This window comes from Ovis aries, chromosome 1, assembly GCF_016772045.2.
Source record: "Ovis aries strain OAR_USU_Benz2616 breed Rambouillet chromosome 1, ARS-UI_Ramb_v3.0, whole genome shotgun sequence".
Taxonomy (NCBI): Eukaryota; Metazoa; Chordata; class Mammalia; order Artiodactyla; family Bovidae; genus Ovis; species Ovis aries.
In genome coordinates, this window is record NC_056054.1 from 61,682,363 (window position 1) to 61,704,388 (window position 22,026).

The 22,026-nt window shown below is 37.5% G+C and overlaps 1 protein-coding gene across 14 annotated transcripts in view; it reads right to left on the bottom strand.

Moving 5' to 3' along the window:
• SSX2IP (SSX family member 2 interacting protein) overlaps positions 1–22,026 on the bottom strand; it is a 58,292-nt gene that overhangs the window by 5,832 nt on the left and 30,434 nt on the right. For 8 of the 14 annotated variants that reach the window (XM_042250423.2, XM_015092074.4, XM_060400569.1 and 5 more), the window contains exons 4-11: positions 21,772–21,984; positions 12,957–13,067; positions 11,234–11,369; positions 8,620–8,695; positions 8,361–8,538; positions 4,448–4,598; positions 2,877–3,013; positions 2,363–2,536 (exon numbers count right to left, since the gene is read on the bottom strand). In XM_042250423.2, the coding sequence (XP_042106357.1) occupies positions 2,363–2,536; positions 2,877–3,013; positions 4,448–4,598; positions 8,361–8,538; positions 8,620–8,695; positions 11,234–11,369; positions 12,957–13,067; positions 21,772–21,984 (1,176 nt within the window). The remainder of the gene's footprint in view (positions 1–2,362; positions 2,537–2,876; positions 3,014–4,447; positions 4,599–8,360; positions 8,539–8,619; positions 8,696–11,233; positions 11,370–12,956; positions 13,068–21,771; positions 21,985–22,026) is intronic. The other 6 variants (XM_042250427.2, XM_042250425.2, XM_027971528.3 and 3 more) reach the window with 2 other exon arrangements.

A 22,026-nucleotide genomic window follows, 5' to 3' on the forward strand; every position in this document is an offset into this window, starting at 1 on the left:
CTGAAGGCGCAGGGGATGGATCCTAAATTCTCCCTCACCTCTCAGGTCTCCCTTTCAGGGAGATTCGTATGCAAAGTAACAAGAGTATCTCTTGGACTGGCACGGAGAGAGGTGAGGGATATGAGCTCAGAAACAGAGGTGATCCCGTAAGATGGGAGAAAATGCTGGCACAAACTGTCTGTTTCCTGAGGAAGACAATAGCTATAGATAACACAGAATTTCGTAATGAAGGAGGAAGGCGTCGGCTACTTAAGATAACATACAGTCTTTCATTCATAAACATTAATACAAAATCATGGATCACCAGACATTTGAAGAAAAGTAATAGCATAGAAGAAAAATGCCAGGAGAAATAAAGAGAACTGGCCATGGGTAAAGCTCAAGGCAAGTTTTTTTAAGATAACACAAATTATCAGACAGACTTAAAGACATCTGTAAAATATAATATGAGACACAAAACAAAAAATACACTATAAAACTTAAAAGATAAATTGTGAAGTAAAAACTCAGTGGATGAAGTGAAAAATCAAACTGACCTTGCTGAATACCAGGTTGGTGCTGCACAAGATAAAAGAGAAAATATTCCCAAATTCGGAACATAAAGTCAATCTATAGATGTAGTCAGAAGGCCAAATATTTGTCTAGCAGAAGTTCCAGAATGCAAGAGAAGTCAGAGAAGGAAAAAATACAGAATTGAAGAAAATATCCCTGAACTGAAGAAATAGAGCATCTTCAGGTTAAAAGGAGCTACCCAGACCTACCCTGGTAAAATTTCACAACTCTTAATTTAAGAACATAAAATTGCAAAAGCTTCCACAGAGGGGGAAAAACAGCACAGCTGTCTAAAATTAACCCAGGGTATTTTATAACCAGGCTGCTCATGAGCAAAATCAAACAATGGAAGAATCAGAATAACTCACAGTTTTGAAAGGAAAAGTTGGAAAACAATTCTACATCCAGGCAAACCAATCAAGTATGAATATATTTTTGGATAGTCCAGAATTCAGAATATTTGTCACTCACACACACTTGTGAAAAAATTACTCAAGAAGGTAATACAACAGATTGAAAAAGGAACCCAAGAAAGAGAATACGAGATAGAAGCTGAACCTGATTCAGAAATCATAAAGCAAGCACCCACAAAAAAGTCACAGAATTCACTACAGATTCTCTTCTGCGTGACAGTTTTAACAACAAAGAATGCTATATAAAAGTGTCCAAACGTATTACTCGGCCATAGAATGAATATTCATATAATCACAGGGTTATCAATGTTCTTTCTGGTTTCCATTCTTAAATCGCAATCCTGGACAAAGTACTTACACTTGAATTTGTATTAAAAATCAGAGTATAAATGTGGTAACACTTGACAGTGAAAAATAGCATCACTGACAAAAACTGAGCAGTCGAGGGGTAAAAGCACTGCAACAAGGGTAACTACAAGGACGCCCTCACCTTCCATTTCAGGGATAAACCCATCCTGTCTAACGCTGAGCAAACATGGAATGGAAGCATTAAACAAATTTACTCCGAGTAAAAAAATCAACCAGGAGAAACAGTTCTTTAAAAATTAGCTTAAAAAAGTAACAATATTATGGAGAAATCATATGTATATGAGAAATAGTGTAGATGGGAGGTATGGTAAGGGCACTAAACTCCTTGTGTTTCATAGTGGGGAGTCAATAGGCTGACTGTAAGAAAAAAGGCTGAATTTTATTCAAGCTAAAATAGTTTTTCCCAGAAGAATCATAAACCTTCAATAGTGGTACCTCTGAGGAATGAAACTGAGAAGAAGGAAGGATACTTTCACACCTTGTAGCTTTTTGGAATGAGTTTCTTTTTTTAAATCATGTCCAGACATTACTTCTCTAGGTTTGGATAGGGAAATAGTGCATGTAACACACTACTAAATAAAAAGGCGAGCTGCTGAAGCGCATACACACAGTTCATCCCTGGGTAAGGCAATGGTACTGTACTCTCCCTTCCCTTAAAAAAAACCCAAGACACTCTCTCGGCTGAACTCTCTCCTGACTTTACACCTACTAACAGCGGAGAGATGACAGATGCCCAGAAGAAATCTCCTTCGTGAAGCAAAACTCTTAACAGCAAGCAGAAAGCTACCCAGAAGGCATGACAAAGGCCTAGTTTTTTCAATATAAAATTTTTTTCAATTCCCAAATCTGAAGGCAAAATGATACACCTCTATTACAGCTTCCGTTTCAAGCTATTTTGTGAAATCACTGGTAAAATACTTGAGGAAATGTACAGCAAAAAAACAAAAAATAAGAACTTCAATGCATTCTAGTGAGGCTTCTCCAGGACCTTCAAACATTCTACAAGGAAGGCCAATTGCTTAAAATACCTCCAATCCTAGGCGAATAGCTGCTTCTGTAAAGCTTCGTCTTTCCTTCTCGAAATTCTTTTTCTGCTCTTTAAAAAGGGACCACTCTTCTTTGAGGCGTTCCTTTTCTTCCAACAAGTAACAGTCTCGTAGCAGTGAAGTGGTGTCATCATCACAAGCAGTAGCGAGCTGCTGCTATTAAATTTTAACACATAGTAAGTTCCAGAGGGTCCCTGCAACACTCCAACAAGTTGAAATGAAAGCAAGCAAAAAAAGCAGGCCTAACTTCAGGGCAAGGAGAGAGATGATGAAGAATCAGAAAGTCAATGGAAATGAGAAGCCTCATTTCCCAAATGCTTCTACTCTAAAAGGCAAAGCATCGACTAATGATGCTTTGTGGTCTATCTGCTAGCAAGCAGAGAACTTAGACTGTAAAACATATCTTACGAAATAAAGGAGCAAAAATCTAGTAAGATTCAATAAAATCCTGACCCTTCACAGGGGAGAACAGCTTTAAAAGGTGTCCTGCGTTTACCTGTAAAAGTTGCTGCTGAGTTTTAATCATCTCTTTACACTGCTGAATTTCCAACTCGAGTTTTTCAGTTTCTTGTTCATGGTCTTGTCGTGAGATTACATCTTCGTCATTAAAACCTTCTAAGTGTACCTTTGAAACTAATACAAAACCAATAATTTGACATAAACCTTATAGTCTCCATTTTAGTTTATGGCATTTGGGGACATATATTTAAAAATCAAGAAATAAATTTAAAAATCAGAAAGGTTTTCCCTTTCTGGAATCTCAACGGTTTTCTAAAAGGTAGTTATTTCTTTTGTCCTTTAAAAACTCCACTAGCTATAATAAAATAGAATAAAAGGTATATTATTTAACACTAAAATATTTTTTTAAGTAAGCAACTGTAATGAGTTCGTGGTAACTATAAAATTCACGCTATTTCTGGACTAAATGATATCCTTACTTACAAAATTCTATTTCCAACATTTAACCTGTAATTTGTATTCATTCAAGATGATGTCCTAATTAGAAATGCAAACCTATGTTCCCAGAAAAATTAACATTCATAAACTATACTCTTTTGACACTTCCTCAAAGATCAGTGCAAGATTACAAATCTTGCTGTTATTAAATCTGACAAATATCAGGTCCAAAAATACTTGCTATTTACTAATAGACAGTGATAAATGAAATCAAAAAAACCTCATGTAAACTAATTTTGATACTTTAATTGTTCTGACTTCACTTTTTAAGACAATTAGCACTGAGATTGTCATTTCTGACCATTTAGAATAAATTTTCTTTAAGTAAAATGCATTTACTTAACAGACGTCTTAATTTTCTTGATTTAAAAACATGCAAGCTTGAACAAATATAAAATGTTAAGGATATACTCATCAACATCAATCTACTAGGTATCTATAATGACAGGAACTGGTTATCTAAAAATAATACACTGTTGAGTGAAAAAAGAACAGTATAGAAAAAAACAAGTAATATTCAACTTATGGCTTGTAGACATTTAAAATAAGTATTTTGCAAATGCAGAAAGGTCTAGAAAGGTATGCACCATAGGGAACAGAGACCTGACTGTTCTCTTGGGTTAGCCAAAAAGTTTATTTGGATTCTTCAATAAGATCTTATGGACAAACCTGAATGAAGTTTTTGGCCAACCCAATACCTTATATACTTCCTGATATTTTGAATCAAATGTCTATTATTTTGAAAATAATTTAAAAATGAATTATTTGCAAATTAAGAATATGCAAGTATCTATGAATAATAAGAAAAAGGTATATATTTATACTATATTATGATTAATATTTCCTGATTGCCAAGATATAGTAGAAGACCCAGTTTACTTTATTCAACTGTCTTCTGCACTTGGAATGGATGGACAATAAGATGTCCTTTTTTGAGAGATTCTGAGAGCAAAGCATATTTTCTCAAACCGCACATCTGGAAGTAGGCAGAATTTTGCTTTTCAAATTGCCAAGCTAAGCTAAGGACTTTAGTCTGAGCCCGTACATGACTTTCCAAGTCGGCTTCCTGAGTGTCACAGCTTACTCTATCTGCATTCAGGCGGTACTTACCTTGGTTATCAAGTTTTTCTACGTGACTTTTCAAAATTCTCCACTGTTTTCTGATGCTGTTGGTAAGCTGCTCTCTCACAGTCTCACAGGAAAGGTCCCATATACTCTCTCTACTCAACTCCCCAGCATCCTCTTCAACATCAGAGATAACCTACAAGTGGCCAGAGATGAGAGGGAAAGACCAATATCTTAAAAATGATTTGAGACACTTCAGACAAAAATCATCAGACTGATGGTCAGAGACACATATCAAAATCATTTCTATGTTGTATGTGCAACATAAATGACCTAGTTCTTAACATAAATGTCTTAAGAAAAAATAATTAATACTGGAGATAGAAATTCCCCAATTCAGGTCTCTTTAAACCTGAATTTGAAGCCAAACACAGTTAGTGACAAAGGCATAGAGCTGTGTGAGGAAGAGCCTCACAACCTGTCTCATGCTGTGTGAGGTGCTTTCACATGTCAACTGGTCCTCAAATCATGTTAGCATGTGAGGAAACTGAGGCTTAGAGAGGTAGACTATCCCGATGTCACACAGCTCTAATCCAACCTGCTTCCAATTTTGGCTGTTCAGACAACTAAAACTGTGAAAAAATCTCCGAAGTAAAAGCAACTAGTAATACTGTTTTTCTCAAATACTTTCTAAAATGAAATTGGAAATATTTTTCTCTGTATTCTACCAGGACATTAAATCACTGTAAAATGTAGCAACCTTTACTACTATGATCGAATAGAATCAAAGCAGGAGAAAGAACACTACCTGCATCTACATAAAATGGTCCTAATTTGTTATTAACGTTCAGGAAAGTAGATACATATACTTAACTAATTTGAATAAGAAATATCTTCCTGGAGAAAAAAAAAGAGAAGATAAAAACAAAGAAGGGCTGATTAGACTGTTCCCACAAGCAGGGACAGAAGTGAGGTAGTGACGGAGTCTGAAGAACTGTATCAATATCTGAAGTCAGCAATGGACTGACAGAGGTCAGGATCTCCCAGGGAGCACAGATGAGGGAAAAGCCCAGGGTATGGCTCACTATGACTCTGGTTCTTTCCAATCAACATTCTGGAGCTAGCTGACAATGATTTTCCCAAGGAGTTACACCATGTCTGCTATACATTTCAAGGAATACCAGAACACTACAAATTCATTATTAAAATTAATAATTTCCAGATTGAGTGTAAAACCATTAAATGAAGATTAAAAAACACTGAGCAAAAAAAAAAAATCACACTTAACTTGAATTTTGGGTATATATTTTGGCTACAATTAAGTCAGCAAAATAAAAAATGAAAACTTGGATGCTAACTAGGCATTCCAAAGTTTTACTAATGAGCCTAAATCTTTCCCTACAAGTAAGGAATAGCTGAATTACTTTTAGGAGAAATTGGATCTAGAGAAAGATCTTCTAAAACTAAGAAATATACAAGAAATTATTGTTTCTCCAAACTTCAGCATTTGAATTATGAAAAACTATACAGGATACTATCATTTGTATTAAATTTAATTTAATTTTTAAATAAATTTAGTTTAAAAGACACTTGCTCTTTGGAAGAAAAGCAATGACAAACCTAGACAGCATATGAAAAAGCAGAGAGACGTTAGTTCGCCGACAAAGGTCTGTCCAGTCAAAGCTATGGTCTGGTAGTCATGTATGGATGTGAGAGTTGGACCATAAAGGAGGGCGAATGACAAGGAATTGATGCTTTTGAACTGCTGTGTTCAAGAAGACTCTTGAGAGTCCCTTGGACTACAAAGAGATCAAACCAGTCAATCCTAAAGAAAATCAACCCTGAATATTCATTGGAAGAACTGATGCTAAAACTGAAGCTCCAATACTTTGGCCACTTGATATGAAAAACTAACTCATTAGAAAATACCCTGAGCTGGGACAGACTGAACGTGGGAGGAAACAGGAATGAGAGAGGCAGAGATGGTTGGATGGCATCATCGACTTGATAGACCTGAGTCTGAGCAAGCTCTGAGAGATGGTGAAGGACAGGGAAGCCTTGTATGCTGCGGTCCCTGGGGTCACAAAGAGTCAGACACAACTGAGAGACTGAACAATAACAACAACTATCATTTCAGAAAGACCTCCTTCACTTACCACCTACTTTTGCTGACTAAAAGTTGGTAATGAGAGGTGAGGAAAGGCTGGGCCCAAAACTGAAAAACTAGAGGAGTTACAGGAACGATGCCAATCCTGGCAAAGTGTTAGCGAGTTATGAACTGACCCAAAGTGATGGAAAACCTTTCAGAGAAAAGGTTAATTAAGAGAATATAAGATGTCAACATCAAGCAGATCTCAAATTGGAGAGTCTAAAAGAACATTCAGGTTCTTCTTTAAAGAAGAAAAAAAAGGTAAAAGATGAGCTTATCAGTTAGACTGATTTTTGATACTACAAAATAATCCTCAGATACAGGTTAAAAAGGGGCTTCCCAGGTGGTGCTAGTGGTAAGAACCCGCCTGCCAATGCAGGAAACGTAAGAGACATGGGTTCGATCCCTGGGTCAGGAGCATAGCAACCCACTCCAGTATTCTTGCCTGGAAAACTCCATGGACAGAGGAGCCTGGGGGGCTACAGCCCATGGGATCACAAAGAGTTGGACACAACTGAAGCAACTTAGCATGGCTCAGCACATGTTAAAAAAACAAGTCTGGTGACTTACTGGTAATTTTAGCACTTTCCATCAAAATCGTCATTTTCACATTTTAGTTACTAATGTGAACTTGCCTGAATTTAAATGTCTATGTAAAGAACTAAGTTTAAAAAACTTTTCACCAATATATGACTTGTTTTTTTCAGACCTCTACACATTAGACCCTTATCAAATGATTTCCCTAGGCTTTCTATCTCAAAAATACCTACTAAGGGCTAATTCAAATGTGACTTTCTGTGATGCCTTCCATAGCTGTTTTGTTTTATACACTGTATCACCCTATGTACCTGTTAATGTGTATAATAATCACTTCTCTATATACCTATCTCTCTCAAAAAGAGCTTCTTGCAGGATGCAATGGTCTGAATGCTTGTGTTCTCTCAAAACTCATATGTTGAAATCCTAACCTCACAGCATTAACAGGTGGGTGATCTTAAGTAAGCGAACAGATCATGAAGGTGTAGCCTTCATAAATGGGGCCCCTGAGTTCTCTCGCCTCTTCCCACCAGATGAGGACAAAAGTCAGCAATCCAACCAGGAAAAGGGCCCTCACGGACACCCACTCTGCTGGCATCCAGATTTTACATTTCAGTCTCCAGAATTGTGAGAAAACTTCTTGTTTTTTATAGGCCAACCAGCCTATGGTACTCTGCTTTAGCAGCCTGCACCAAGACAAAGCAAACAGTCAAAATCTTCTAAGCTTTTCCTTTCCAGGGATTAGAACACATAACAGACATTCAATAAATTCATGGACTAAGTGATCATTTGGTTCACAAAGTTAGTAAGCGTTTCACTCTGAAAAGTAAAGCCTGAAGTTACTGAAAACTGAAGCTACTTAAAGGACACTTGGCACAATGCTTAGAAGCAGGGGCTGTGGAGTGAGACAGCCTTGGATTCAAATTCTAGTTTTATCATATGTTGACATTAAACTGGCTTTTGTGCCTCAATTTCCTCACCTACAAAAACAGGGACAATTACAGTACCAAAGCCATCAAATTATTGTAAGACATAAGTGAGACAATGTGCTTTTCAGGGTGCGTGGCAGAGATTGAGTCCCCAGAAAATCATTTCCATCATTTCCCAGGACATGTCAGGATACTTAGAGGGACATTTTTGGGGGCTGTCAGAGTGACTGGGTGTAGCACAGCAGTATCAACATAGCAAAATATCAACAGCGACCTATTTACTGTTTAACTTATTCTAATGAGCCATCTGAAGACTATATTAAGAGAGGAAAGAGCCACTTACAGTTCCTGTACTATCATCTGCTCTTTCTCTAGGTTTCTGCTTTTGGGGAGAAAGAAGAGAAATCATTTCCTTTTTCATTTGCTGAAGAACCTTCTTAAGTTCAGCATTTTCCATTAGGATTTGTTTCTGACGATATTCATAATCATTCAAGAGAATTTTATACATTTCATCTTCATTCCTGAGAAAGAAACTGTATGTATGAAAACGCAGTAGAGAAAGGGAAGTCTGGTGAAACGTGTCAGTTTCAATTGTGCTTTACCTGGCTTCGGTTTTACCCGTCCTCCAGGAGCCTCTTTTGCCATCAGCTCTCCCCACATAATTTAAAACTTCCATAGCTACAAACATGAACACAAAGAACAAAACCAATTCTTACATTACATGTTTAAGTGTTTAAAACCCTAACACTCTATATGCATGAGGGACGTAAGTTAACCTGGTATACAGATTAGGATTTGGGCTCAAACAGCCCAGAGTTTAAGTTTCCATTCCATCATTCACAAACATCTTGGCAAGTTACTTAACTGCTAAGCCTGTTTCTTCATCAATGGGGTAGTAATAATGAAAGTATCTAAGAACTGTTGTGAAGATTGAAAGAAACATTGAAGTACTTAACATAGTAAGTACTTACTAAGCGTTAATTATCATTATTAAATTTTATCATCAGGGTTGACAAACTATGGCCTGTAGGCAACTGCCTGATTTTTTAAATTAAGTTTTTATTAGAACATAGCCTCACCATTTGTCTATATATCTTCTATAGCTACTTCTGCACCACAATGGCAGAGTGACAAAAGACCATAGAACCCACAAACGCCAAAATATTTACTATGTGGACCTCTACAGAGAAAGCCTGCCATGCCTTGTATCTTGACCACCACTGACATCATCATCAAAGCAGTCAAGGTTCCTAACAGTATTAATGTGTCCTCTGTCCCAGGTGGAGATGAAAGCAGTTGACACAAAAAGGAATAAGATGAGAGTAAGTATTGTAATTTTAGAGCTGATTAAAAATTCATTACAGAATGGTCACTTCCAGTTGGGTTTGGAACAGGAAAAGAACCGCTACTGCTGCTGCTGCTAAGTCGCTTCAGTCGTGTCCGACTCTGTGCGACCCCAGAGGCGTCTGGGATTCTCCAGGCAAGAACACTGGAGTGGGTTGCCATTCCCTTCTCCAATGCATGAAAGTGAAAAGTGAAAAGTGAAAGTGAAGTCGCTCAGTTGTGTCCATCCCTCAGCAACCCCATGGACTGCAACCTACCAGGCTCTTCCTTCCATGGGATTTTCCAGGCAAGAGTACTGGAGTGGGGTGCCATTGCCTTCTCCGAGGAAAAGAACTAGATACCCATAATAAAATGGCTCTGCTACAGAGTTAAATATTTAATAAACTTCTCTAAGTGTTACATTTTATACTTCTAGTATTTCATCCTGCTCTTTGTTATTTCTTTCATGAATGAATAAGAGGTTAACCAATCTTAAAAAGTATTAAGTGTCCAAACTGAGTTTAAGATTTATAATCTCAGAATACGTTTTTCAATTAATTTTAAACGAAAATGTTCAAATAACTGTAACAGTGCTCCTGTACTGAATGACAGTGACACAGTCAACACTGAACCGCTTGCTGGGAACAGGCTTAGCCACCATGTGACAGCTTGAAACATCTGCTCATCAGCTGTTGTATGCAAGTCCAAGTTCAGAATAATGCATAATGTGGGTTAGATGACAGCGTACAGTCCACTTGGAAACCACTCTTCAATAAATCAATGCACAGATTTCCTGTTCCCTGAATCTTGGCAGGCCTGCATAACTTTATCTGTGTAGCTCTACTTTTGTGTGTCTGCAGTTCTCTTTTTTTGAAGTATAGTTTATTTACAATGTTGTGCTAATTTCTGCTGCATGGCTAAGTGACTCAGTTATACACACATATACGTTCTTGTTTGTATTCTTCTCCACTATGGCTTACCCCAGGAGATTGCATATAGTTCCCTGTGCTATACAGTCGAATCTTCTTATTTACCCATTCTGACTAGTTTGCATCTACTAACCCCACACTTCCAGTCCATCCCTCTCCTTCCCACCCTTCCCCTTGGCAACCAGAAGTCTGTTTTCTATGTCTGTGAGCCTGTTTCTGTTTTATAGATAGGTTCATTTGTCCCATATTTTAGATTCCACATATAAGTGATATCATATGGTATCTGTCTTCCTCTTTCTGACTTACTTCACTTAGAATGATAATCTTTAGTTATATCCATGTTGCTGCAAATGGCATTCTTTTTTATGGCTGACTAGTGCAGTTCTATTTTTTAATCTACACTATTTACCTTTTTGAAAGCATGCATCAACTTAGATGAAATAAGTGGCAAATTAAAGTTTCAAAAGAATAATAGAAAAAAGTATATTTTAACAAACTTGAACTTTCACTGTCAAACTGTACTTCAAAGATGCACAGCTAAAGTAACTGAAAAGAACTCCAAGTGACATGAATGATTTGGCCTGATGAACAATTTTATGAAATTAACTAAAAAAATCATACTTTTGAGACTCAGGAACTGATCCTAATTTTAATATTATCACAGTTCTTTGCTACGAAAGATTAGTGTGTCCTCTGGCTTAGCTTTCTTCTGTGGATTAATCCTACATCTGTCACGGTAAAAAAAATACATGCAATTCTTATATGCAACTAAAGTAGCAAAGCAAAACCACTATTTTTCAAGTAACCAGTTGTCTCAATTTCTAGTTCATATGGATATATACCATCTACAATCAATTATATAAAGAATGAAAATGACACTTCAGGAATTACTGAGCTCAATTCCTCTACATTTCTTAGCGTAATACTAATTTATTTCCCTTTATCTTAGCCAGCTGCTTTTTACCAATTTTTTTATCCTTCTTGTTCATAACAAGTTGATGTAAACGTTCCTTTAGTTTATTATATTCACGCTCTTTTCTCTTCATATCATGATTATACTGAGTAGCTCGACTTGCAATGATATTTTGTAATTTCTGCACCTAAAAAAAAAAGCATTTTCTATTAAATGAGTCCCTTTTGGATGGGTAAACTCAGTTAAAATTTACAAATTCAAGAGAGAGAAGTCATCCTAGAATTTAGCTCCTCAGAATAGTTTAAAAATTATAGGATTATTCTTCCTTCTCTATAGCCACTGGAAACCACTCTTTAAAACATCATTAAATAAAGCACATAGAGTGCTTATTTTTTAATTCTGAAATTTCCAGAGCTTATAACTCTCTAAATTATCTTCTACACCTTTCACCCTAGGTATATAGATTCTGATCATTTAGAAACCACAAACGCTTATGGAAGTATTAATGTGATTAAAGCTTCATTTGAAACAAGTAGATCATTTGTAAGGACTTCCTTTTACCACTGACTTGAATCATTTTATTCTTTCTCAATCTGTGACAAGCCCAATTAGTCATGGCATGTGGCAGCAGATAAACAGGTTTGCTTTTCTCTCATCAAAAACAGTTCTCAAATTAGAGTGAGGCAAACAGCAGACAGAATCTGGTTCAGACATTTGCTAAGTACATATTATATGCCAAGCACTACTGGTCAATGTTCGTATCTGCTACGACTGCTTAGGCAGCCCTGGATGGGAAGTAAGTTCTTTAAAGACATTCTTTATCTCTACTAGAGATGATCATGTTTAACTTAGTCCTTACGAAAGAAAAACGATAGTCAAACCATTTCAAGTATAATCAACAGAGTAAGTCAAAATTTTCCGTGAAATAACTCAAGGAAAAGTATACATAACCTTGTGGTTTAGGTAAGATACTTCATTATCCAATTACTAAATATACTACTACATAATCAAACATGCCAAAACAAACTTGTCTAAATCACTGTAAGGTTCTTCAAGAAATATGCTCCCTTAAAAGTCTAATTATCATCAAAGTAACATATACAACACTGAAAATGTTCTGCTTTTACAGTGATCACGTGGTCAGAAACCAAACCACAGAGCAGTAAAAACCTAGTGATTTCTTCTTATATAAATTCAAAGATAATTTCAAATGCATTATTAGTTCTACAGGTCCAAATACCAAGTAATCAATAAGGCAAAAATGAGATTAGAATTATAATGTCTTCAGCCTAGAAATTAGATTTCTAATGTGAATTGCTTTTTTCAAACAGTAACTCGTGTGTTCATTTAGTCAAGTAATTGTCTCACTAGATGGACAATGTCAATATTTCAGATAGTTCAGGAAGAAGCATTCAAGATACAAGTAAAGGTATGACAGAGAATAAAAGATGTGCATTTAAAGCACCCCTGTGTCTGACAAAAAGTGGCGTGCGTGTTGAGCCCAGGATGGATGGTACAGAACACTGGATGTCACAAGCTGCGCACTGACACACTAAGCCAGATAAGCCCCTAGGGGAGAGGGAGCTAGAGAGGGTTCCTGACCTCTCAGCTGAGTACGATGCAACACTATACACACAGAGGTCTGCCATACCAATCTGATACAGGATGAACAAACGGTTTTCTTGTTATAAAGTTAAGTGACCGTTACAGTCACCTCAAATTACAAACAACAAAAAATTCACTTCAACTTTATCTGCAACAACTGACAACTCACCTCATCTTTCTCATTTTTCAGTAGCTGATGCAAATTCCTATTCTTGCACTGTAATTGTCTGTCTCTTTCCTGAAGACCAATCATTTCTCTCCTGGAGGTTTCCAGTTGTTCCTAAAACATTCGTATGCAATTTTGACTAAAATTAACACTGGATTCAGAGCAACTGAATCCTTAAAAGATTAGTAAAAACAAGTTACATGCCCTAGGATTTGTTACCCAAAATTGAAGTTTAGCAGCACACAAAATATTTAAAACAATTATAAAGCTTGATACTATAGTTACAAATTTTAAATTTGGATAGCAAATTTTAATTTAAATACCAATTTTAATATAAATGCAAAAGACCTTCAAAGTGGATCCTTCAAAAGGCCCTTCACCTATTTCAGTGATATTGCCACTGAACATTTTCATAATTTCCTTTTAATACTTTTTAACACTTCTATGACACACTCTTAAGAAAGATCCAGAAATGATTTGGAGCTAAGTCTAAAGACAGGTGACTATGCAAAGAAAAACACTCCAGGTCAGAAAAGGTGGGACTGCAGCATATCAGTCCTGCCTTGCAAACAGTAAAGTCTCTCAAAACCTTTCCCTAAGGGCAATGGCAGCATTGCCAGAATCAATATGGGATTAAAATGTGTGTGTGTTAGCCACACAGTGTGACCCCATAGACTGTAGCCTGCCAGGCTCCTCCATCCATGGGATTTTCCCGGCAAGAGTACTGAAGCGAGTTGCCATCTCCTTCTTCAGGGGATCTTCTCGACCCAGGGATTGAACCTGGGCCTCCCACATTGCAGGGGGATTCTTTACCGTCTGAGCCACCAGTGAAGCCCTGGATGTTCACTTGCAATTCATTTCACACATTTCCAGAGGAACTGTACCAAAGTATGCATGAAGCTGCTAGAATATTTTTTTAATCCTCTAATATTTATAAAATATAAAAGGCACTCAAGTGATGTCACAACTAACCACAAACAACTTGTATGATCTCTGGAACAATGGACCTCAAGAAAAATTTAAGAATAAAGCTTAGATAGCTACAAGGTTGCCAAAATTTCCTATCATGCTTACAACTTCCTATCATGCCAGACCATCTGGCACTGGGCCAGCTGACATATCCCACACACATCAAATCAGATTCTCTCAGAGTCATCCACACTTTACATGAACTTACCATCTTCTCTGCAAATCTATTTCTTATCCCAGTGAATCATACCGCCATCATCAGTAAATTCAAATCAGAGACCTGAACAGTATCTTTAACTCATGACTCTCTTTTCCCCAAATTCAATTTTTCATAAAATTCTACTCATTCTACTTCTTGAGTTTTCCTCACGTCTCAGTCTTACTCTCTTCACTGGCACTTTCTCAGTTCAAGCCCCAACACCTCTGGACCGAGCGATTGCTAAGGACTGCTAAGAGATGACCTTTTCACCAGGCTTCCTGAGCCTTTTCCTCCATTTCTCTATCTTCTACACCTCCTCCTCTAATCTCTTCAACCAACTCCAGATGGATAGTCACATCCTTCCTGGTGCTTACATTCCTTGGTGCCTCCAGGTTTCTGCACGATGTCTTTCATACCTGGAGACAGAGTCCCAGCCTCATGTCTTACTATTCTTCATCATGTATCACATAGATCAGCCCCTACCGAGCTGTTTGATGTTCACTGAAAGGAAAATACTCTTATCTCCATGCTTTTATATGGGTCATATGCTCTGCCTAGAATGGCTTTCCCAACACTAGTGAATTTTTTTTTATTAATTTATTTAATTGGAGGCTAGTTACTTTACAATATTGTAGTGGTTTTTGCCATACATTGACATGAATCAGCTATGGGTGTACATGTGTTCTCCATCCTGAACCCCCCTTCCCACCTCCCTCCCCATCCCATCCCTCAGGGTCATCCCAGTGCACCGGCCCTGAGCACCCTGTCTCATGCATCAAACCTGGACTGGCGATCTATTTCACATATGGAAATATACATGTTTCAATGCTAGTATCTCAAATCATTCCACCCTCGCCTTCTCCCCCCGAGTCCAAAAGTCTGTCCTTTACATCTGTGTCTCTTTTGCTGTCTCGCATATACGGTCATCATTACCATCTTTCTAAATTTCATATATATGCATTAATATATTGTATTGGTGCTTTTCTTTCTGACTTACTTCACTCTATATAACAGGCTCCAGTTTCATCTACCTCATTAGAACTGATTCAAATGCATTCTTTTTAATGGCTTAGTAATACTCAATTGTGTATATATACCACAGCTTTCTTATCCATTTGTCTGCTGATGGACATCTAGTTTGCTTCCATGTCCTGGCTATTATACAGTGCTGTGATGAACACTGGGGTACATGTGTCCCTTTCAATTCTGGTTTCCTTGGTGTGTATGCCCAGCAGTGGGACTGCTGGGTCATATGGCAGTTCTATTTCCAGTTTTCAAAGGAATCTCCACACTGTTCTCCATTGTGGCTATACTAGTTTGCATTCCCACCAACAGTGTAAGAGGGTTCCCTTTTCTCTGCACCCTCTCCAGCATTTATTGTTTGTAGACATTTTGATATCAGCCATTCTGACCAGCATGAGATGGTACCTCATTGTCGTTCTGACTTATATTTCTCTGATAATGAGTGATGTTGAGCATCTTTTCAAGTGTTTGTTAGCCATCTGTATGTCTCCTTTGGAGAAATGTCTGTTTAGTTCTTTGGCCCATTTTTTGATTGGGTCATTTATTTTTCTGGAATTGAGCTGCATAAGTTGCTTGTATATTTTTGAGATTGTCAGTTGCTTCATTTACTATTATTTTCTCCCATTTTGAAGGCTGTCTTTTCACCTTGCTTATACTTTCTTTCATTGTACAAAAGCTTTTAAGTTTAATTAGGTCCCATTTATTTATTTATTTTTGCTTTTATTTCCGTTACTGTGGGAGCTAGGTCACAGAGGATCCTGCTGTGATTTATGTCAGAGAGCGTTTTGCCTATGTTCTCTTCTAGGAGTTTTATAGTTTCTGGTCTTACGTTTAGATCTTTTATACATTTTGAGTTATTTTTGTGTATGGTGTTAGAAAGTGTTCTGGTTTCATTCTTTTACAAGTGGTTGACCAGTTTTCCCAGCACTATTTGTTAAAGAGATTGTCTTTTCTCTATTGTATATTCTTGCCTCCTTTGTCAAAGATAAGGTGTCTATAGATGCATAGATTTATCTCTGGGCTTTCTATTTTGTTCCATTGATCTATATTTCTGTCTTTGTGCCAATACCATACCATACCATGACTGTAGCTTCGTAGCACAGTCTGAAGTCAGACAGGTTGATTCCTCCAGGTCCATTCTTTTTTCTCAAGAATGCTTTGGCTATTCAAGGTTTTTGTATTTCCATACAAATTGTGAAATTATTTGTTCTAGCTCTGTGAAAAATACTGTTGGTAGCTTGATAGGGATTACACTGAATCTATAGATTGCTTTGGGTAGTATACTCATTTTCACAATATTGATTGTTCCAATCCATGAACATGGTATATTTCTCCATCTATTTGTGTCATCTTTGATTTCTTTCATCAGTGTTTTATAGTTTTATATATATATGGTTTTTTTGTTTCTTTAGGTAGATTTATTCCTAAGTATTTTATTCTTTTCATTGTAATGGTGAATGGAATTGTTTCCTTAATTTCTCTGTTTTCTCATTGTTAGTCTACAGGAATGCAAGAGATTTTTGTGTGTTAATTTTATATCCTGCAACTTTACTATATTCATTGATTACCTCTAGTAATGCTCTGGTGGAGTCTTTAGGGTTTTTTATGTAGAGGATCATGTCATCTGCAAACAGTGAGAGTTTTATTTCTTCTTTTCCCATCTGGATTTCTTTTATTTATTTTCCTTCTCTGATTGCTGTGGCTAAAACTTCCAAAACTATGTTGAATAGTGGTGAGAACGGGCACCCTTGTCTTGTTCCTGACTATAGGGGAAATGTTTTCAATTTTTCACCATTGAGGATAATGTTTGCTATGGGTTTATTATATATGGCTTTTATTATGTTGAGGTATGTTCCTTCTATTCCTGCTTTCTGGAGGGTTTTTATCATGAACAGATGCTGAATTCTGTCAAAGGCTTTCTCTGCATCTATGGAGATAATCATATGGTTTTTATCTTTCAATTTGTTAATGTGACATATCATATTGACTGATTTGCGAATACTGAAGAATCCTTGCATCCCTAGGATAAAGCCCACTTGGTGATGATGCATGATCTTTTTAATACATTGTTGGATTCTGTTTGCTAGAAATTTGTTAAGGATTTTTGCATCTATGTTCATCAGTAACACTGGCCTGTAGTTTTCTTTTTTTGTGGCATCTTTGTCTAGTTTTGGTATTAGGGTGATGGTGGCCTCATAGAATGAGTTTGGCAGTTTACCTTCCTCTGCAATTTTCTGGAAGAGTTTGAGTAGGATAGGTGTTAGCTCTTCTATAAATTTTTGGTAGAATTCAGCTGTGAAGCCGTCTGATCCTGGGCTTTTGTTTGTTGGAAGATTTTTGCTCACAGTTTCGATTTCCATGCTTGTGATGGGTCTGTTAAGATTTTCTATTTCTTCCTGGTTCAGTTTTGGAAGGTTATACTTTTCTAAGAATTTGTCCATTTCTTCCAAGTTATCCATTTTATTGGCATATAGTTGCTGTTAGTAGTCTCTTATGATCCTTTGTATTTCTGTGTTGTCTGTTGTGATTTCTCCATTTTCATTTCTAATTTTGTTGATTTGATTCTTCTCCCTTTTTTTCTTGATGAGTCTGGCTAAGAGTTTGTCTATATTATTTATCTTCTCAAAGAACCAGCTTTTGGTTTTGTTGATTTTTTCTATAGTCTCCTTTGCTTCTTTTTCATTTATTTCTACCCTAATTTTTTTATTATTTCTTTCCTTCTACTAACCCTGGGGTTCTTCATGTCTTCCTTTTCTAGTTGCTTTAGGTGTAAAGTTGGGTTATTTATTCAATTTTTCTCTTGTTCCTTGAGGTAAGCTACATAGAGTTACATAGGGAAGAGAAGAGGGAGGAGGGAGATAGAGATGACCAGGAGAAGAGGGGGAGTCAAAAGGGGAGAGGCCAATCTAGCCAATACTCAGTTCCCTAAGTGTTCCCCACAGCCCAGAACACCCAAAGAGATTCACAAAGTAGAGAAGAGAAGGGGCAGGGAGGAGATAAGAGGGGACCTGGGGGAGAAAAGGGAGAGTTAAAAGGGAAGAGTAATCAAGCCAGTAATCACATCCCTCAGTAAAAATAGGTACTGAATTTTAAGATTCTTAAAGGTACAAAATTGACAATACCAAAAAGCAAAGATTAAGAATCTAGAGTAGATGTTAGACTCTCAAAAATACAATATTAAAAATACAAAACAAAATCAATCACAAAAGTTATAAAAAATAAATATATGAAATTTGCTTTAAAAACAGGGTCTTTTTTTTTGCAAGTTAATAGTAGGTTATAATAGTAGGTTATAAAATTAAAGGAGTAATAAAGAACTTAGAAAAATTTTTTTTAATTTTTAATTAAAGAATTATAATAGTAAAAATATATCTAGAAATTTCTCTGGAGTTGTTCAGGGCAGTGTGAGGTCAGTTCAGTTTCAGATAGTTCTTTGTTCCAGCTAATACTTCTTCTCAAGGTCTACAGGCCCATTCCAAGCTTCTTAGTCAATGCTAACTACAGGGTTTTAATCTGTTGCACCTGTCACTTCCAGAGCAGTTCCCTCTTCTTTATTTTGGTTTCCTCTGTTTCCAAGTCTCTTCAGTGTCTGATTTCCACCCTGACACAAAAGGGCGAAGGTGGTCACTTATTTAGGCCTACTTTGCTGTGGGGAGGGAGGAACACTGCACACAAATATCATTGGCATGTGTGGGGAATGCTCGCAGTGTATGGACCACAGTGGGTTTGCCCCAGCTCACAGCAGCGTGTGCTTTCCCGGTCTACACTGCTCAGGCTCCAGGTTGCTCTGCAGGGGAACTGTCTAAACCGGGCCCTGATCTCCTGCACTTCACAGTCTAAGCTGCTCAGATACAGGTTCTCAGGTACTCCACAAAGCCACAGACTCAGTTGGGTATGCGTTTTGTGCCCTTTCCAGGTCTGAGCAGCTCAGGCAGCCAGATGCTTGGCGTGCACTGTCCCAGGTGGGCTGTGTGTCTTAATCACCTCCCAGGTCCCAGCAGCTTGGTTTCCCGGTTACGCCACAAGAACGCTCTCTCAGGCATGCTGTGTGTCTCCTCTGGGGACCTGATCTCTGGCTGCGACCCTTCTGGCAGATGTCAACTGTCTTGGATCCCAGCAAGACTTGGGTTAGCAGCTGGGAGCCTGCTCACTGGTGGAGGACGCTGGTCTCTGGGGCCGAGACTGCCCTTTGTCTTCTGGCTCTGGCTGTCACCAGCCTGCCTCTCTGCCTCAGGTGGGCAGATGGGCCAACCTGCAGCTGGCTAGCTCTCTTTTGGTATTTGCGCCATCTTTTGTTATGTGAGCGGGCCAGGCTTAACCTTAGGTTAGAGCTTTCGCAAAGGTTTTTTTTTTTTTTTTTCCCTCTTTCTGGCTATCCCACAGTTTGGGTTGCTATCTCACGTTAGCTCCCTCAGATTGTCCTCAGGGCATTCAGGCCCGGTCCTTACCCTAAGCGATGCAGCCTGTGCCTCCCTGTCCAGCCCATGCTTCCTGGTGGCGGACACAGCGTCTGTGCTAGTTCTCCGCTGGGAGTTGCGGTTAGGCGCATATTCTGTGGGGGGTTTTTTTCTTCCCCTCCCAGTTATGTTGCCCTCTGAGATTCCAAAACTCCCCACAGACCAGCCAGTGAGAGGGTTTCCTGCTATTTGGAAACTTTTCCTCCTTCACGACTCCCTCCCCAGGACAGGTCTCCACCCCTGACTCTTTTGTCCCTCTTTTTGTCTTTTATATTTTGTTATATCTCCTTCTGAAGAGAATGGGCTGCCTTTCTGGGTGCCTGGTGTCCTCTGCCAGCATTCAGAAGTTCTTATGCAAGTTGCTCAGCATTCAAACCATCTTTTGATGAATTTGTGTGGGAGAAAGTGGTCTCCCCATCCTATTCCTCCACCATCTTAGGACTGCCTCCACTAGTGAATTTTTATTCATTCCTCAAATCTCAAATCGAGTGTTACTTCTCTCTGTAGCATTCCTTACCTCCCACACCAAGAATGAGTGAAGCAAATAATTACAGATCAACCTGTCCCTTTACAATGGACTACAATCTCCTTGCAAACAGGCACTGGGTTCTACTCATATTTGAAACCCAGTGACCACCACAAAAATACTCCATAAATTCTGCTCAACAAACCGAGTGAATAATAGTCAGATCTAGAAACTTTTCTAGGATAGATCAGCAACTTCTCCCATTGTACACACATTTCTGTCCACAGCTGATCCAAAATACCTGATTTTGGCCCAGGTCAAATCCCAAATTAGAAGATTTCTTAAAAAAACACTCTACGCTTTGGGTCGTCCCAATGAATGATCATTTCTTAAAGGAAAGGTTCAACAGTCCCAGATTATCAATATTATTATGTAATTACTCACTACCTATTTATAAGACAGTGAACCAAAGGTGCCTAGAAAAAGTTTTAATGCAGAATTACTCCCTTCTAGGACTTAAAACTTTGGGTCTAACTTATAAGATCTTCCATAAGTTTCTCTGATAGGTTGGAGGGTATCAACTATCCCCTCTATCACAGTTCCCCAATCAGCCACGGCATACAGAATGTACAAAAACCTAATATTATTATAATAGAGAAAATATACTGTTATATACGTATATGAGCTAAGATGACAACATACAGTAGTATTTGGCAATGACAGGCTGGTATGGGCAAGGGCTGCTGAGAAGCTAAAATGCTTCCCTATTATATATATTTTATATTATACACTAGAGATTCTATTATTTTCCAATAGAGCTTAGAGATTCAAAATGCTGAGCAGGTTGTTGTTGTTATCTGTTCTTGGAGTGGGGTAGGAGAAGATACAGAAGAAAAATAAAAAAGGAAACCCATTATAGAACAATATCTTTTAAAAAATTTTGCTTTGAATTGACTATTACCTCCTTTATAATATACAATCATAAGTCCCTACCAGACTGTGATTTGAATACCTTCTTTCCTCTCAATAAATGAGAAATTCATTTATTAAATAATTGAATAATACTTTTTTTTTTAAAAAAAAGGAATACATCTGTTCCTTTAAAAGGAAAGAATGAACAAAGTAGAGCCAGCAATAGATGTTCTATAGTTCAAGGTAGCAGGTCAATGTAAAAAATACTTCTTTTGTTCTGAGAAATTAGCAGGTCTCTGAAAGCATTCTTCTCTGGTCCTCTCTAGAGTCCCAGGGACTTCTAAGACTTAGTAGTTATCTGGTCTGCTTTCATTATTGAGCTTCAGCACCTGTGGCATAGATCACCTCAAGAAAATTATTCTTGAAATAAACTGATGCAGTATCATCAGTAAAATTATTTTAAATTAAGCATTTACTTTATTAAGCAAGACTGGATAGGGTGGGGGAAGGTCCTCATTTTATTTTCCTCAGATGTAAGTATTTCCTGAACTAACTTTTCAAAGATTCAGCAAGACACCAAACAGTTCATAAAATCATTGCCTTCGACATTGATATCAGAGAGCGGCACAGTTGATTTGTACAAACCATGCTTTCACTCAGCAATTTAAAAAAATCCTAAAACTTAAAAAAAAAGAAAACCATTAAAATTTGTTTGATAAAGTCCAATGAAAATTTATAGTATCAAACTACATAACAATGGCATTGAAATACATACTGAAATATAATTTCTACCTTAAGTTTTGCATAGCAGTTCTGTAGATGGTCCATATCGCTTCCCAGTTTCAAATTCTGTGTTTCCACATTTTCCTGAGCTAGAAGGTTCTTCCGCTGAAGTACAAGTAGCTCATTCATGCAATTTAAAACAGCAACTATATTTAATTCTCTCTTTGTCTCTTTACCTTTGGATTCTTCATATAATGAAGGAAAACCGAAAGTAGTCAATTCCTAGTAGGAGAAAATGTTTTCCTAAAAGTTGGTTACTGACAA